Source organism: Lissotriton helveticus, chromosome 6 (assembly GCF_964261635.1).
Source record: "Lissotriton helveticus chromosome 6, aLisHel1.1, whole genome shotgun sequence".
Classification (NCBI taxonomy): domain Eukaryota; kingdom Metazoa; phylum Chordata; class Amphibia; order Caudata; family Salamandridae; genus Lissotriton; species Lissotriton helveticus.
This window is the reverse complement of record NC_136067.1, coordinates 592,395,593-592,412,756: the sequence shown is the minus strand read 5'-3', so window position 1 is coordinate 592,412,756 and position 17,164 is coordinate 592,395,593. Positions and strand designations below refer to the sequence as shown.

Below are 17,164 nucleotides of genomic sequence, written 5' to 3'. Positions count from 1 at the left end.
AAGTAGCCTTCCACAAAGTAGCCTTCCACAAATGGTTCCAGAGGTTGGCTGAGGATTCAGTTTGCAGGAGGGATAGGGGTGTGCACTTCTCAGTGCAACACAGATCAATAAAATAAAAGACAAAAATTATAACATGTAAAAAAGTATAATTCTGATAAATGTTTCAAAAAAAGTCTATTCTGAATGTATATTTAGGAGAATAGTCTTAGTTGGGGCTGAGGTGGGCCAGGAGGAGACTCCAGGAGCTTGAAACGTAGATGAGCTCTGATGAAAAAAGTGATTTGGGGATCAGTTATTTTGGCACACTGAAGAAGTTTGTTTCAGCAAGAGTTAGGGATTAGGCATCCACTGAAGGTGCAATGACTTAAAAATCGTTGAATATCCTTCAAAATGTTTTAGTAAGTAATCCAGGCCAACTTCAGTTAACAATTCAGAAATTGATGTAGGCAAATGTGGAGGATCATAGTATTCTCTGAAAATACAACTCCCTCAGAAGTGCTCAAGGTGGACCCTGGTCAGCTTCTGCTCTCTGACAGAGACATACAAACATGTTTCAAGGTGCCAACAAATGATTACTAAACTGAATTTAAATTATACAGCCATTTTCCATATGTTCTCTTTTATGCGGTATGGTTGAACATGAGCCTTTCTAATGGTACCTCACCAAGTCATGTTGGCTTTAAATGAAACAAATGAATGAATATAGTGATACTTCAGTGTGACAGATATCGCTCAAACAAGTTCAACAGTTATGGACAAATGTCTCCCACTTTTTTGATCAACATTGTGATGTCCCAATGTCTCCCTGTTTCAGACAATAAAACACAAGATGCTCCAAATGTTCAATGGCTGGAACTTGTTTGCTTATGTACTCACTTGAGGAAATATATTTGTTATTAGCCAATGTTAGCAAGCTCAGTGGTATTATTAGCCAGCCATTTACCAAATCTCAGAATAATATGAGGCTGCAAAGTGTATACTTACAGAAAGCTGCCCTGGTAGGACCTGAGGTGCATCTTGAAGTGCCCCAGGAGAAGTTGGAGAAATTACAGAAATAGAAGGCCTTTCCATCTTTTGGGATTCAAAAGAACTTGAACCTGGAATAAAAAAATTATATTTTAACATCTGATTTCATTTATAGTTTTATTAACACAATGTTACAACAAAAGATAATATCTTAGAATGAATACTCAGTTGTTGCAAATATCTGCTTTTAATACTTTTAATCCAAATGACATTCATGTCTTCACAACAGGCTCTAGCAAGTCCTGTGGATGAATTTGAAAGTATCCTTAATTTACAATGTTTAGTTCTGGAGGGTATCACTGACCTACTTAGTAATAATATGTGTTTCTATATAGTAATTGCATCTTTATATTTCTGAACACCATACATAACACATGTTGTGTTAAACAAATTCCAGTATAATCTATGTTGAGGTCTTGGTGTCCTTCAACACATTTGCGCATAGTTGCCTCTTCATGACATTCCTCCTTGTTCCCATCTGGCAGCAAGTAGTAAATCATATTGGTTTTTTAAACTCTGAACCCACTGTTTTATCTACAATATTTCCTTTTGAGTTTCCTCTATTATGGCTTTTCCCAAACATCCATGGCACTGCTTAGAGCTTTGAGCTGCACACCCTTTTATAATATAGATTATAGGAAAAACTATCTGCATGGTCTTTCTGGTACTCTTATTGATTCACGTGTAGTAGTGATACTCAGTTGCAGCTAGGGATGCTATGCAAACTAAGCTAAAGATGTGTCTGCTTTAAGAACCTAAACATATACCCAGGTGTGTCTTTCTTAACACCTCTCGCTGGACCCATGCCTAACAGCCATCACCAAATGTCACAATCTGGTACATATCTTTTTGTAGCCATGTATATTTGCAGGTGGGAATATAAGGATGGCTACTTTGAAGTAGGCAGGTCGAGGAGAAAAGGATTTTAGACTCACAATTCTTGCATCCTTTTGAGATAGAGGGAAATATATTTTCAGCAAGACACACTGAAAGGAAGTGACAGCACATGGTCAAAACATATAAAGCGCCAGGTTTGTAGAGGACTATAAACTCTGTGAATAATCTAGTTTTAGGCAGAGGGCATTCAAAGTGAAACATAAGTTCACCAGTGGCATCCTATTCTGTCTGGTGAAATTCAAGTACTCTGGTACTCTTTAAGCATTGGAACTTGGATCAGTAAAGTACCATATGCTCAGCCACAAATTGGCCTAAGAATTCCTGGTTAACAAAAGCACCACCTGAATGGCCTGTCCAAGACGTGTATAAAAGTAAAAAATAAGTCTCATACCTAATAGGTAGATGCCTTTACAAGGATCCCAATGCACCCTTATCTCCGGTAAAAGCAGTATACCGTTTTAGAGTACCTGTTTGGAACTTAAGGCAAAAGCTTGTCAGGAGGGACATGAAATTTGTAAAAACAATTAAGAAAGAAATAAGGTGAAAACCAGAACTAAGTGGATGGAGAAGGTGGAGAGTGGGCCTATGGAAGCTGAGGAGGCAGAACCGGAAGTGGAGCTAAATCAGAGACAGGTGAAGAGCAAGAGGAGCTGGATCAGCACTTCCGGCTACTGATAGTTTGTTCATCGTTTTGCTGTGTTTACCTTCCCTCTCTTTTGGTTTCTTTCGCTCTTACCACATTGTCACTTGTTCCATTTGTACTTTATTGACTATCAATCCTGTTGGCTTTCTCCCTTGCTGGTGCTCCTGAGTCTAACTATGTTCACTAGAGCTCTCTTTGGGACCGTCATATGCTCCATCACCGGAGCATCATGTAATTCTGAAACGTGATCTAATGTATGGCTAAATTAGAGTTTGAGGCCAGTTTCTAATATTTCTTTCTTGTTTATTACCAAGAGCCGAATACAAGAGAAGCTAACACAAGCCAATGGGAGGTATTTTCTGGATGAACACTGAGAAGACCAAGTCGGTGAGGGATTGCAGATGTTTACCATTCCTGGCATCTACTTCCCCTTCAGATAGGAGAGTTGTGGATTTGGTATGTTATTAGTGCCACAATGTAATTTAACCAGCGGGCTGATGGCAGGATCTGATATTTCACAAATCACAGTCCTTTTAGAAATATTGAAGACAATACAAATGATAATGCTAAACTTGTTTTTGTTTTTTTATATTTTATCAGTGGATGTGATGTGTGACTGACAAATCGCAAGGCAGTTCACTCAGTCCTATTCACACCTTTTATCATAGATCAGTGTGCGTATTTTTTCTTATAATAATACAGCAACATTGACAGCATATCTGATGAGTCAGTTTATTAATCTATATAATCCAGAAAGATTGCCAAAAATTTTTGTAACAAAACAAAGCAATTATTCTCCAAATTGCTTAAATACTTTTAGGAACAGGGTTATACGTGTTAATAAGAAACTATTCAAGACAAAACTATCTGCAACACTAAATCCTGGAAAATAAAAGGTTTTGATGCACAATTTCCTACATGTCTATATCCCAGATAATTCATTTTATGGTATGATACTGTGCAGCAAACAACCTGTTTGGATGTGTCTTGCCTCACAGATTTCAGATTCCTGTCGTTTCTCAAAACTACTAATTCACATTACTTGAATTGGAAATGAGAAGTGACTATATCTGAAAATTGTGTAAATTAAGTGATTACAATTCTGTACTTTTAATTTAACATTGTTTGAGTTAGATGGAGTAGGAATGTGGCCAATCCATATTGATCAATGTATGCACAGGTTCTTGTCTGAAGCTACAGGTCCTTTAGCAAACCTGCCAGATCCTATTCTTATGCTGCTGTTACTACTTTTAGTAAGGGTAAATTGTGTCATTGGTAGCTGTCAAATCAGATATTGATTATATCCCATTATAATTTGGTCTTTTTCAGGAAGTAGCAAGTACGCCATTCTCTTCCAACAGATGATCCACAATTAATGTGGTTATTACATGGAAAAATGTATTTACCTATCATCAGTTTGTATTTTTAAGGCTATTAGAGCTACACTACTTTATGATGGCATGAACCCATACATATATTTCTTCTTAATGTGTGGAATTTCCCTTTTGAGTTCCATTGTCTCTCAAATGGATATCCTATATATGGTAGCACATCTTCCACTACTAACCATTTATGACACTCAATTGTCTGTGATGAGATTACTATTCATGGATCTAGTAATCCTCCGAAGCCTGACCTTGCTTGCAAGTTACTTGCTGAACCTGAATCTTTCATTCCACCTTACCAAGCTCTCTTAAACAATGGCGGCTATGTTTTTTCACAAATATTTCATGATATGGTCTCACTGAAGGATGTTTATCTTTTTACAGTTCAGCAAATAGCTAACCTTTGCGGAGTTACGCTGTATCCTCCTCCAAGGAGGTTTTCTGAAATTGCTCTATGACGGAAAGTGAATGTCACAAATAAGCACTTTGATCAATCGAATAAGCTTACAGCTAAATTAACACGAAAATAGATTTTGTTAATCTTTGCAACAGAAACACTTGTCTTCCAAACTAAATATTGTGAAGCAGAAACACAGCTGCTTTTGAGTACTGAGTTTCTGACTCACATCGATTACTTAGAGCTCAATTTAATGCATCCAGAGCACTGTAATTCATTACAAATGATTTTAGAAACAACTGGCTCTGGATTGTTAACATTCTTTAAGGCTGTTTTTGGAAGTACACCAGCATTCTGGAATCCGGAAATTTTATAATCTTGCGTCTAACAAATATCTATGTGTCACCTATGCAAAGGACCATAGGGAGATATCAAATAGACTGATAGAAAACATCTTTAAAGTAGGAAGGGGGGCTCATTCAGGCTCACCGCTAATAGTGACCAGAGACTTCAACATAAAAATTGCTCAGCCATTCCATAAGGAACTAAATCACATAAGTACAGGAACGTCAATGGGAAATCCCGAGAAAAGCACAAATAAAGCTAGGAAGGAGGGACTCAATGGGCCAAAACCTGGTTGGCAAAGTAGAGCACCTAGGCTTGTGGATCCTAAAACCGCTGTTTCAAAAGGGGACAGCCCTCTTGTTTCACTCCACAAATGGAAATGCACTAATAGAATACACACTGTTATCCCTCCTTTAAAATGGGGTCAAGACTGGAAAGGGATCACCTTTCCCAGGAGCTGGACCTTGCCTTTGATCTAACAAAAACAAAAAAGCGCACAGAAAAACCTGAGAGCTCCATCTACTTGGCAGATCTTAAAAGAGTGAAGTTATCCTCTGACATGATAGGGGCTTTGGCGCAAAAAGCTGAATTAAGCTCACTAAATACTCGACAACAAAAGTGCTTGGTTAGAGAACACTGAGAGGCATTTACCAACATATTCGCTAAACAGTTACCCGCTAGAGTAAATCCAACCAGGACCCAACACAAATGGACTCCTCTGAATAGCCAAAAACTACACAAGGGTGGCACTCTGAAACAACTAAAATGGAAAGTCAATGAAGCCCTTTGAGCAGTTTGCCGGTCCCCAATCAACAAAACATACACCACCAACCTAAAAGCCACTACACAGGAATTAAATCGAGCAATTTGGGCCATCAAGAGGCAAAGCACTGAGTTCTTTTGCGCCAAACTCAAGCACCATAATTCCATTATGTTCTGGAAAACTGTGAACACTCTAAAAACCCTACCAACTGCAGGCTGGAATTCAGCATTTCAGAAGTAGTTTGGGTCTCTTATTTATACACACACTACAATTTGCAAATCGGCACAAGCATAATCCTGTCAGATTCAGGAGCAGAATGGCCTGAGAGAATTTTGTCAGCAGTGGAGCCGGGTCGGTCTCAGGGAGTACTCCCTCCATAGCTGTCAATGATGTACTCTGGCAGAGAACAAAGGGGCGCACCACAGGAGCACCAGGCCCAAACGGTATCCCCAGGCCATCTTTCAAACAGACCCAAACAAATGGGCAGAAGTAATGACGTTACTCTCAATCACACTCTATCAGGAGGCACGATCCCAACCTCATGGAGAGGGTCTACTATCTCCCCTATCTTTAAAGGAAATAACAAACTTGAGCGAGGGAATTACAGGTTAATAGTCCTAATTTATAATGAGGCGAAATCCTACTGGAACATCTTAGTGACTGGGCCATCATAAACTTAATCATACTCCCAATCAAACAGGCTTCACAAGGAAAACTGGTACCTCAACAAATATGATGGCTCTATCACTCATTTTGGATTTGTCTAAAATTGCAAAGCTGCCTCTCTACCTCTGTTATATTGCCTACCAAGTCATGTGAATCACAAAAGGCTCTGGAGGAAACTAAAAGACTGATGCATACCCTGATCCTCCTTGAAAGCAATCAAAAACATATATTCCAACACATGGGTTGGAATCAAGCTACGGAGCAGAGCTAATCTATCGAGGGCTATCCCAACAACAAGCGGCCTCAAACAGTGTGTGTCTTGCACCATTTGTATTCAATATTTTCCTGGCAGACCCACCTCCAGGCCAGCCCTCTGTAAACTTGCACACTATAAATTTAGGGTCAATACCACAATCAAACCTTCTCTACACAGACAACCTGGTGCTACGAAGCTGAACCAGGGTTGGGATGCAACGTCTCCTGGGAGCTACCCAAGAATTCTCCTTGGCGAATAAACAGTAAAAAGACAAAAATCAAGATCCTCGCCAGGAGCATACTCAAACGAAAGCCTAGATGGCATCTTGATAGGAGAAAGGTGGAGAAAACAATTGAATATAAATATATTGCCTTTTATTAGATAACAGCTACTCATTCAAACCACACAAGGAGGAAATTAAAAGTAAAGGGGTTGACCTGGTGACAGGGCTCACAGTCATGTTTAGGAGTCTAAAAGGGCACACGTTCAGCCCCATGCTAGAAATTGCCACGCTGAAAGTGGTCCCAAATCTGACCTATGGTTGCGAGTCTCTTCCTGGCAAAGACACAATAACTCCGGACACCCCGATTGCAAAAATATACACACAAATCTTCCAGCTCCCCAGCCACACATTACCAGCCCAGATAAGGCTGGAGTTTGGACTCACAAAACTGTCCTATGCCAGGTGAGCATCCTTCATCATCTTCTGCCACAAGCTCAAATCCGTTGAAAAAAATGCAATTAACTATCATGTATAGGAGGAAAGTCTAATAAATCACGCTCACCAGCACGAGACTACCTTGATGAAACAATTGACCTGTTCGGGCTAGGAGAACTATGGTCAGCAGCAGTGAGCCACGACATCTTCAAAAGAGCTGTCAATAAAACAACAACAAAAATATCTTTATTAAAAGACAGGGCAACTCCAGAAAAACGATCCCTGGTCAATATTAAATAGCTACAAGATCCTGAAACCACAGCAACACCTGGGAGAAGCAGGATAATACGCAAATTCCTGCAATATCGCCTTGGGGTCCTGCCCTCCAACATGCACAACTCACCCTGGCTGAGGGCAGAAGGGAAACAAACTGTCGACTATGTAGCCTCGTGACTGAAGACTTGGTGCACATCATCTGCCTCTGCAACTCTACTCTTAGCCCATGTCAACAATGTCTGGCCCACTCTGGAACCAGTTAAGTGTGCACTCCAGCAGACAAACCATATTGGCCTGCCCCAACTCAGCAGGCCAGAAAACAGTCTCCCGGACTGTAAAATACCTCCAAGGAGTCGAGGGTGCCGTAAACAGGGCAACTGCTACTTAACCGTCACCAACAGAAATCAAATCAAACCAAACTCCTTTTCACAAACTGGCTTGGTGTGCACTGGAACATTTTAGCTGTATCCGTATATTTTTAACTGCTATCTTAGTTTTAACACACCACACTCTCAATTTGAAGTAAACATTTTTAAACTAACTGATTGTCCTTTTTGCATTTTCACCTTGCTTACTGCACTGATTTCCTCCAAACGAGAGCTCTTACTTGCACTAGCACTTTGTAATGATTTTAAATAATCTAACAATAAAGGTTGACTTGACTATACTAGCATTTTTGGGCTCCCTGTTTTCAAACTTGTTCAGTGGAATTTCAACAGCTTTAAGACTTGTACTTAACAGCTTCTTCATCATTCTTCTAAGGCGATGGACATGAATCTGATGTATCCATCTGAGCAACACTGTTGCCATAATGTAGCTTGCATTCTGGCAGTAGATTTATTTTCCAACCTGAATGAACACTGGACTTTATGCTTGCACAAGCTTTCACTACCAACAGAGAGACCGCTCTTTCAATGCCTCAACTGTTATCATACTGTTATCTTGAACATTCCCTTGAAAAAAGCTTAACATTCTGTTGGTCACTGGGAGCTCACACAAACAATGGAACTAAATCAATCAGATCGTAATACTATGCAGATGCCAATCATCAAATCTGCTTCAAATAGTTCACCATTAATCCTGTCACATGTCCCACAATAAACATATGTTAGAGCAACACTCTCATCATTCTCAAACTTGTTAGGATCTCCCATGTATGTTGCTACTATTGTGGTTTCTATACCACTGACTCCAATGCCAAACCTGATGCATTACTCACATTCCCCATACTCCTCTTTACTCTTCATGCTTCTTTTGGAATCAATCGGGATTGAGCGTGGCAAATCAACTGTAAAGGTCTCAAGGCACTGGAGGTAATGCTTGCTTTGTGGTAATCTAGTCATTCGAACAGTCAGGTCTTGAGTCTGTTCCTGAATTACTAGAGTAATGTGGTGGTCCTGAGGTGAAAGGAGAGGTTGTTCCATGCTTTTGCCGCCAGGTGTGAAAAGTAGCATCCTCTGCTGTTGCTTTGGTGGACCCAGGGGGCGGGGGTGTTAGCAAGGAAGAGGGAGGCTATCATAGGTGTCTGGTTGCGTGGCGGAGGTCAAGCGTTTGTTGGTGTAAGTTGGTCCTTCACTGTGCAGGACTTTGTTTGCGTGGGTCAACATCTTGAACTGACATCTCTTCTGGATTGGGAGCCAGTGTAGTTTCTTGAGGTAGGGTGTGATGTGGGGTCATCTAGGGAGGTTGATGATGAGTCTGACCGCTGAGTTTTGTATTGTCTGTAGTCTCTTCAGGAGGCATGCGCTGATTGCTACATAGTTTGTTCCCATAGTCCAAACTGCTGGTGCCAAGGGCCTGCATGACAGTCTTTCTAGTGTTCACTGGGAGCCACCTGAAGATTTGGGGGAGCAAGTGTAGGGTGTGGAAGCAGGCGGATGACACTGCGTTCACCTGTTTTTTCATGGAAAGCTTACTGTTTAGGATAATGCAAAGGTTGCGGGCAAGGTCTGTTGGTTCAGGGGATGGGCTGAATTCCACAGGCCACCATGCATTGTTCCTTGGAGCTGTGTTTTTCCCAAAGATGAGGACTTCCGTTTTGTCATTGTTGAGCTTGAGAAGGTTGTCCTTCATCTAGTTGGCGACATTCACTATACACCTGTGGAGGTTAGCTCTGGAGCTGGAGGAGTCTTTGTACAGAGAGATAAGCTAGATGTCATTGGTGCAGGGATGATGTTGAGTATGTGATAGGAAAGTGCAGGCAATGGGGGATCATGTACGTGTTGAAGAGGGTGGGGCTGAGGGATGATTCTTGGGGGATGCCACAGATGGTCTTCTTGGGTTTGAAGATGAACTGTGGGATACTGATTCTCTGGGTTCTTCCAGTGAGGTATGAGGCACTCCATTTGAGGGTATCTCCCTGGATTCCAATGAGGTGGAGTCTGATTATCAAGATAGGATGAGAGGTGGTGTTGAAGGTGGCTGACAGGTCCAGGAGGATGAAGGCTGCCATTTTGCAGTGGTCCAGAGGGGCCCTGATGTCATCGGTGGCCGCAATCAGGGCTGTCTCGGTGCTGTGGTTAGCTTGAAATCTGGATTGTGAGGGGTTCAAGAGGTTGTAGCGTTCCAGGTGTTTGGTGAGTTGCAGGTTGATTGGCGTCTGAAGAACCTTCACTGAAAAGGGGAGCAGGGAGATTGTCTGGTAGTTCTTCGTTTCTGCTGGGTCAGTGGAAGGTTTCTTCAGGAGGGGCTCACTTCAGCGTGTTTCCAGTCCTTGGGGAAGGAGGTCGAGGTAATGGAGGTTTTCAAGACTTTCCAGAGCTCGTCGCCAATCGTCTTGCTCTAGAGGTTGAGGACGTGGTGGGGCAAGAGTCTGTGGGTGCACCCGAATGCAGAGTTCATGATGGAGATTGTGGCTTGAGTTGTGAGAGGGTACCAGTGGATGATCAGGTGTTTCCGGTTTGCGTTTGTGGAGGAGAGCAGGCCAGTGCTGTCGGAGGTGGTGGGTTGGGGTTTGACGTTTTTGTAGATGACAGAGAACTTGTGGAAGAAGTAAGTCAGGGTGTCCACAGTGACAACTTCAGTGCAATTATCTTCTCCTATATCTCGTGCTCCTTCTGATATGAGCATGGATTGTCTACCATCAGTACCTCTGGCTTTTGATTTTATGTTGGAAGCTTCAAATTATTAGAGTCTCTCATTTTTGTATGTCATCAACTCAGACAAATGAACTCAGTTAAACATGAGAGTAGCAGTCAGTTGCTGCTACTGGTCCTTATGTAGCCATCTTTTGCCATTCTTTAGTCCTTTTAAATTTTGATACTATGCTGCATGGGGACAGGGCGCCTTGATTGGGTGGCTACAACGTGGACAAAATGTTATAGGAGTTATTCCAGGAATTGGGGACATGGTCCTCAATAAAATGCATTGCAGTAAATTCCAGGTATTGAGGGTCACAAAAGGGAGCAAACAAAGGGCGATAATAGATTTTAGTAAACATATAAATAATTCATTGGTGGTTTTATACACATTCTAGGAATTCTGGTGAGTTCTACGGTGATATAATCCTATGAAATATGTAATACAAGAAACAGTGAGCCAAAACAGAAATCACACCTCCCTCCTTATCACCCCTTGATTTGAGGTCCAATGTGGTAAAGGAATATTGCTTGCACAACCACTGCACCCACTCTTTCAAGAGTTGCGGCCCCACAGGGGTCAGGAAAGTTCCACAAATTAATGGGAAGTGCACCGCACAGTTATAACTATAAGTCCAATTCCGTCTTGTATTATTTAGAGAATTATTTATTATCCTTGAAAAACAAGCAGAACAGCCAACGCGTTTCGTTCAATGCATGTGAACTTTATCAGGGCTGTAAAGTATTTTAATACAGTATAAAAACATAAATATATAGCAAAATGTCATAATACAATTGAAAACAACATGTGTAAGCGTTTTCAAAATAAATGCAATGGCACAGATGACAAACATGGAATAAAGTAAGACGTCAGAAAACCATACAAAGACAATGACATATGTGACTTTGAGAAGATTTAAAAACTTTTAGTATATTACAAAGTAGAGTGTATACATCAAACTTCTTTTCTGTCATCTGCGCCTTTGCATTCATTTTGAAAAAGAATAATAAAAAATTCTCTTTATAATACAAGATGGAATTGGACTGATATTTATGAACAATAACTGTGTAATCCTCTGAAATATACTGACCTTCTGCTGGGTTATGATAAACCATGTCGGAGATAAAACAGTTTTTTTTATGATTTTCTCATAGAGTTTATGGAAGGTGCTCCAGAAGCTAAAACAAGAGCACATTTTATATAGGTTGAAACACTCTTCGTCAGCCATGTGAAAATCAAGTCTGATACTCTGGGTTAGAGCAAATGTGTGTTTGCATCAGGAGGGGCAGCTGTATAGAGGTGCTTTAATGTAACATGTCCAGTTACATATAAAGTATTGCAAAAAGAAGGAAATAAATCAATTTTCCGAAGATCACACAATTTAGTATAGTAAGGAAGCTAGACATGTAACTAAGGTTCAAATTTTAAAATCGTTAATTTGTATGGCCTCTAATAGACCACTTGTTATTAAATTGACCACATGCTGAAACACAACCAATAGGCCGCACTCCCCCCCATTAAACCATAACTATACTAATCCAAATGTCCAAAAAAACACATCTCCTCCCCTAGACCATAACACATCAGGTAGGTTAGATGTCTTCCAGAGGAACATGGCTCTCCATATGACCACTTTTCCCATTGAGCGCATCATCCGCCCTTAGACCACACACCCTACGGCAAACCCCATAATTCCCCAATTGACTACACATCCCCTCTACAAAAGCACATCACCCTTCCATAGACTAGCCACCTGAACAAGAAACAACATTTCCTCCTGTACACTAGCCACCTGAACAAAAACCCATCACCCTCCTGTAGACTGCATCTCCTCCACAAGACCAATCTCCCAGTCAGTACACTTGATAGGCATGCTGTTGACTAAATGAATAAAACAAGTGTACCATGGAGTGAATGACTGATATTAGACCTGTTAGATTTAGTGTGGTATTCCCCCAAACTTTTTTGACTTTGTCCTCCATTTTTGTTGATCATTTTTGTTGGCCATAGGACTCTGTGCCCTTTACCACTGCAAACACGTGCTAAAATGCATGTGCTCACTCCCTAAAACATGACCCACTGACTTAACCAAATTGGCACATTTCATTTACTGAAAATGCTACTGTAAGATTGAGCTATATGTACCCAGGGCCAGTTTATTAAATTCTACTAGTACCCCTGCAGCAGTAATTGTGCCATCCACCTAAGTAGACTGTCAAACATGTTTTGTCATATAGCTTCTACTTTCTCAAGTAAAACTGTGGGTTTGTTGGACAACATAAACATTGGACTGGTGTGAGACTGATCCCCTCTGTATATGTTGGCCTATAGTCCTGCTAGCTCACAGTGCACCATATGCACCCCTAACTCTACAGCGTAAGAAATGTGTGTGCATCCTCAGAGCATGACAACTCTCATCCCCGAAGGAAATCGTGATAACAGATCTAGAACCCTTTCTCTCAGCCACTTATGCATACCCAAATAGACACAAAAGAAATACACAACATGCAGTTTAAATCTTTATTGAAGCATTGTGATTCTTGAATAAAATATACATGCTGCAATGATTAATAGCAAGAAACATAATAATGTTAGCATTATGAGAATGGTGAAAAGTAATTCAACCATTTTGCAGATTACAAAAAGGAAAATGCTACTTACCAGTATGCATCTGTTCTTGGCATGTAGAGCTGCAGATTTCTACACTTTGCATTAGATCTGGTGTTGGGCTCGAATGATTGCATGTTGTTGTCATCTTGGAAGAAGTCTTTTGTAGTCACGAGATAGGTGACTCCTCCCTTGGAGGATAGTGCGCATGGGCATCGGCTCCATCCTTAGATTGTTTTTCGCCATGATGGGAAATGATGGAGTTAGTAGAAATAAAGAAGGGATGTCCATGTGTATATCTCATTAAGATGAAACTGGAACAGATACAGGTCCCTGGGAGGCGGGAGGGCGTGTAGAAATCTGCAGCTCTACATGCCAAAAACAGATGCATACTGGTAAGTAGCATTTTCCGTTCGAGGCATATGAGCTGCAGATTCTACACTCAGCATCGATTGTGCAGCAGTGTCTCCCCTAGCGGTGGTCACCTGCATCCGTTGCAGTAGTTTGAAAGAGAGTTTTTAGGACAGCTTGGCCTACTGCAGCTTGCTGCTTGGCTTGCAAATCAACGCAGTAGTGTTTAGTGAAGGTGTGTGTTGTAGACCATGTTGCTACCTTGCAGATGTCTTCTAGGGGAATGTTCCCTAAGAAAGCCATGGAGGCTCCTAGTTTGCGTGTGGAGTGCGCTCTAGGAGGAACTGTTAATGTAAGTTTTTTTTTTGTTTTTTTTCAGAACAAGTAAGTTTTGTTTTTTGATAGCATATTTGTATACATTTTACAATCCACCGTGCAATTCCAGCTTTAGAGATGAGGTTGCCCTTATGTGGTGGAGAGAAAGCTACAAACAGTTGCTTTGTTTTGCGAAAGGATTTGGTCCTATCTATATAATAGAGTAGAGCTCTATTAACGTCTAGGGTGTGTAGAGCTCTTTCTGCTACAGAGTCTGGGTATTGGAAAAACACTGGTAACTCTACAGATTGGTTTAAATGAAACCGAGTAATGACTTTTGGAAGGAATGTAGGATTTGTTCTGAGAACCACTTTATTACGGTGTAATTGAAAAAATGGTTCTTGTATAGGGGGGTAACTGCAAACACAACAATGATGGACAGAATGTGGATCAATGTCACACATTCACCCCAGTCCAATGATCTGGGCTCAAATCCATCGTTTTTCCACTCCACACCACCCTGGGTTAGACAATGGCGATATGCAAATCAGCGCTGACCCTGTGCCCCATGGGAACAGTCCAGTCCGAACTACAAAAGCCATGTCCTTCCCAGAACGGAAACAAGCATCCGAGGACCGGCCCGGTTTCGAGGTAACACCTCTCTTCAGCCCGGCTAGCTTGATTCCAGTGGTGTGGAGTGCCTGGGACTCACGTCTGAGCATCCCCAGTACACTTAGAGCGGTAACTGCAAACACAACAATGATGGACAGAATGTGGATCAATGTCACACATTCACCCCAGTCCAAAGATCTGGGCTCAAATCCATCGTTTTTCCACTCCACACCACCCTGGGTTAGACAATGGCGATATGCAAATCAGCGCTGACCCTGTGCCCCATGGGAACAGTCCAGTCCGAACTACAAAAGCCATGTCCTTCCCAGAACGGAAACAAGCATCCGAGGACCGGCCCGGTTTCGAGGTAACACCTCTCTTCAGCCCGGCTAGCTTGATTCCAGTGGTGTGGAGTGCCTGGGACTCACGTCTGAGCATCCCCAGTACACTTAGAGCGGTAACTGCAAACACAACAATGATGGACAGAATGTGGATCAATGTCACACATTCACCCCAGTCCAAAGATCTGGGCTCAAATCCATCGTTTTTCCACTCCACACCACCCTGGGTTAGACAATGGCGATATGCAAATCAGCGCTGACCCTGTGCCCCATGGGAACAGTCCAGTCCGAACTACAAAAGCCATGTCCTTCCCAGAACGGAAACAAGCATCCGAGGACCGGCCCGGTTTCGAGGTAACACCTCTCTTCAGCCCGGCTAGCTTGATTCCAGTGGTGTGGAGTGCCTGGGACTCACGTCTGAGCATCCCCAGTACACTTAGAGCGGTAACGGCAAACACAACAATGATGGACAGAATGTGGATCAATGTCACACATTCACCCCAGTCCAAAGATCTGGGCTCAAATCCATCGTTTTTCCACTCCACACCACCCTGGGTTAGACAATGGCGATATGCAAATCAGCGCTGACCCTGTGCCCCATGGGAACAGTCCAGTCCGAACTACAAAAGCCATGTCCTTCCCAGAACGGAAACAAGCATCCGAGGACCGGCCCGGTTTCGAGGTAACACCTCTCTTCAGCCCGGCTAGCTTGATTCCAGTGGTGTGGAGTGCCTGGGACTCACGTCTGAGCATCCCCAGTACACTTAGAGCGGTAACTGCAAACACAACAATGATGGACAGAATGTGGATCAATGTCACACATTCACCCCAGTCCAAAGATCTGGGCTCAAATCCATCGTTTTTCCACTCCACACCACCCTGGGTTAGACAATGGCGATATGCAAATCAGCGCTGACCCTGTGCCCCATGGGAACAGTCCAGTCCGAACTACAAAAGCCATGTCCTTCCCAGAACGGAAACAAGCATCCGAGGACCGGCCCGGTTTCGAGGTAACACCTCTCTTCAGCCCGGCTAGCTTGATTCCAGTGGTGTGGAGTGCCTGGGACTGACGTCTGAGCATCCCCAGTACACTTAGAGCGGTAACTGCAAACACAACAATGATGGACAGAATGTGGATCAATGTCACACATTCACCCCAGTCCAAAGATCTGGGCTCAAATCCATCGTTTTTCCACTCCACACCACCCTGGGTTAGACAATGGCGATATGCAAATCAGCGCTGACCCTGTGCCCCATGGGAACAGTCCAGTCCGATCTACAAAAGCCATGTCCTTCCCAGAACGGAAACAAGCATCCGAGGACCGGCCCGGTTTCGAGGTAACACCTCTCCTTAGCCCGGCTAGCTTGATTCCAGTGGTGTGGAGTGCCTGGGACTCACGTCTGAGGATCCCCAGTACACTTAGAGCGGTAACTGCAAACACAACAATGATGGACAGAATGTGGATCAATGTCACACATTCACCCCAGTCCAAAGATCTGGGCTCAAATCCATCGTTTTTCCACTCCACACCACCCTGGGTTAGACAATGGTGATATGCAAATCAGCGCTGACCCTGTGCCCCATGGGAACAGTCCAGTCCGAACTACAAAAGCCATGTCCTTCCCAGAACGGAAACAAGCATCCGAGGACCGGCCCGGTTTCGAGGTAACACCTCTCTTCAGCCCGGCTAGCTTGATTCCAGTGGTGTGGAGTGCCTGGGACTCACGTCTGAGCATCCCCAGTACACTTAGAGCGGTAACTGCAAACACAACAATGATGGACAGAATGTGGATCAATGTCACACATTCACCCCAGTCCAAAGATCTGGGCTCAAATCCATCGTTTTTCCACTCCACACCACCCTGGGTTAGACAATGGCGATATGCAAATCAGCGCTGACCCTGTGCCCCATGGGAACAGTCCAGTCCGAACTACAAAAGCCATGTCCTTCCCAGAACGGAAACAAGCATCCGAGGACCGGCTCTTGTATAGGGGGAACATTCATTATGACGCCGTGTTTACACTGCACTACCATTACAACAATGGTTATACAACGCAAGTCGTTACCACGACTTGCGCTGGAGGGCGCTCTAGGCTAAGGAATAGTATATTTACTATTCCAACACCTTCCCTAATGTACGTAGGCTGGTGTTGGAATAGTAAATCTTACTATTCCTAAGTCCAGCACCCTACAGCGCAAGTCGTGGTAATGACTTGTGTTGTAAAACCAGCGTTGTAATGGTAGTGCGGTGTAAACACTGCGTTGTATTGACATACAACCTTGTACAGTGAAAGCTTGAATCTCACTAACTGAATGAAATGAAATGAAATGAATACGTATTTGTATAGCGCACAACTACCCCGAGGCATCTCAGCGCTTGTGCGAATACATCTGAGGAACCCTTCCTGGCTTTTCCCTTGAAATGTCCACTCCTGGGCACCCCCAAGGTGAAGCCAGGCATCCCAGCGCTGTTGGGGCGGTTGTGGAGATTAAGCAAGCTATTGCCCAGAGTCACAGAGTGGGACTCATGATTAGACTAGGCACCG

The 17,164-nt window shown here is 42.8% G+C and overlaps 1 protein-coding gene across 7 annotated transcripts in view; it reads right to left on the bottom strand.

Annotated features, from left to right (window-relative positions):
- RIMS1 (regulating synaptic membrane exocytosis 1) overlaps positions 1 to 17,164 on the bottom strand; it is a 2,308,950-nt gene that overhangs the window by 1,132,545 nt on the left and 1,159,241 nt on the right. For all 7 annotated transcript variants that reach the window (XM_078648052.1, XM_078648043.1, XM_078648046.1 and 4 more), the window contains exon 11: positions 985 to 1,097. In XM_078648052.1, the coding sequence (XP_078504178.1) occupies positions 985 to 1,097 (113 nt within the window). The remainder of the gene's footprint in view (positions 1 to 984; positions 1,098 to 17,164) is intronic.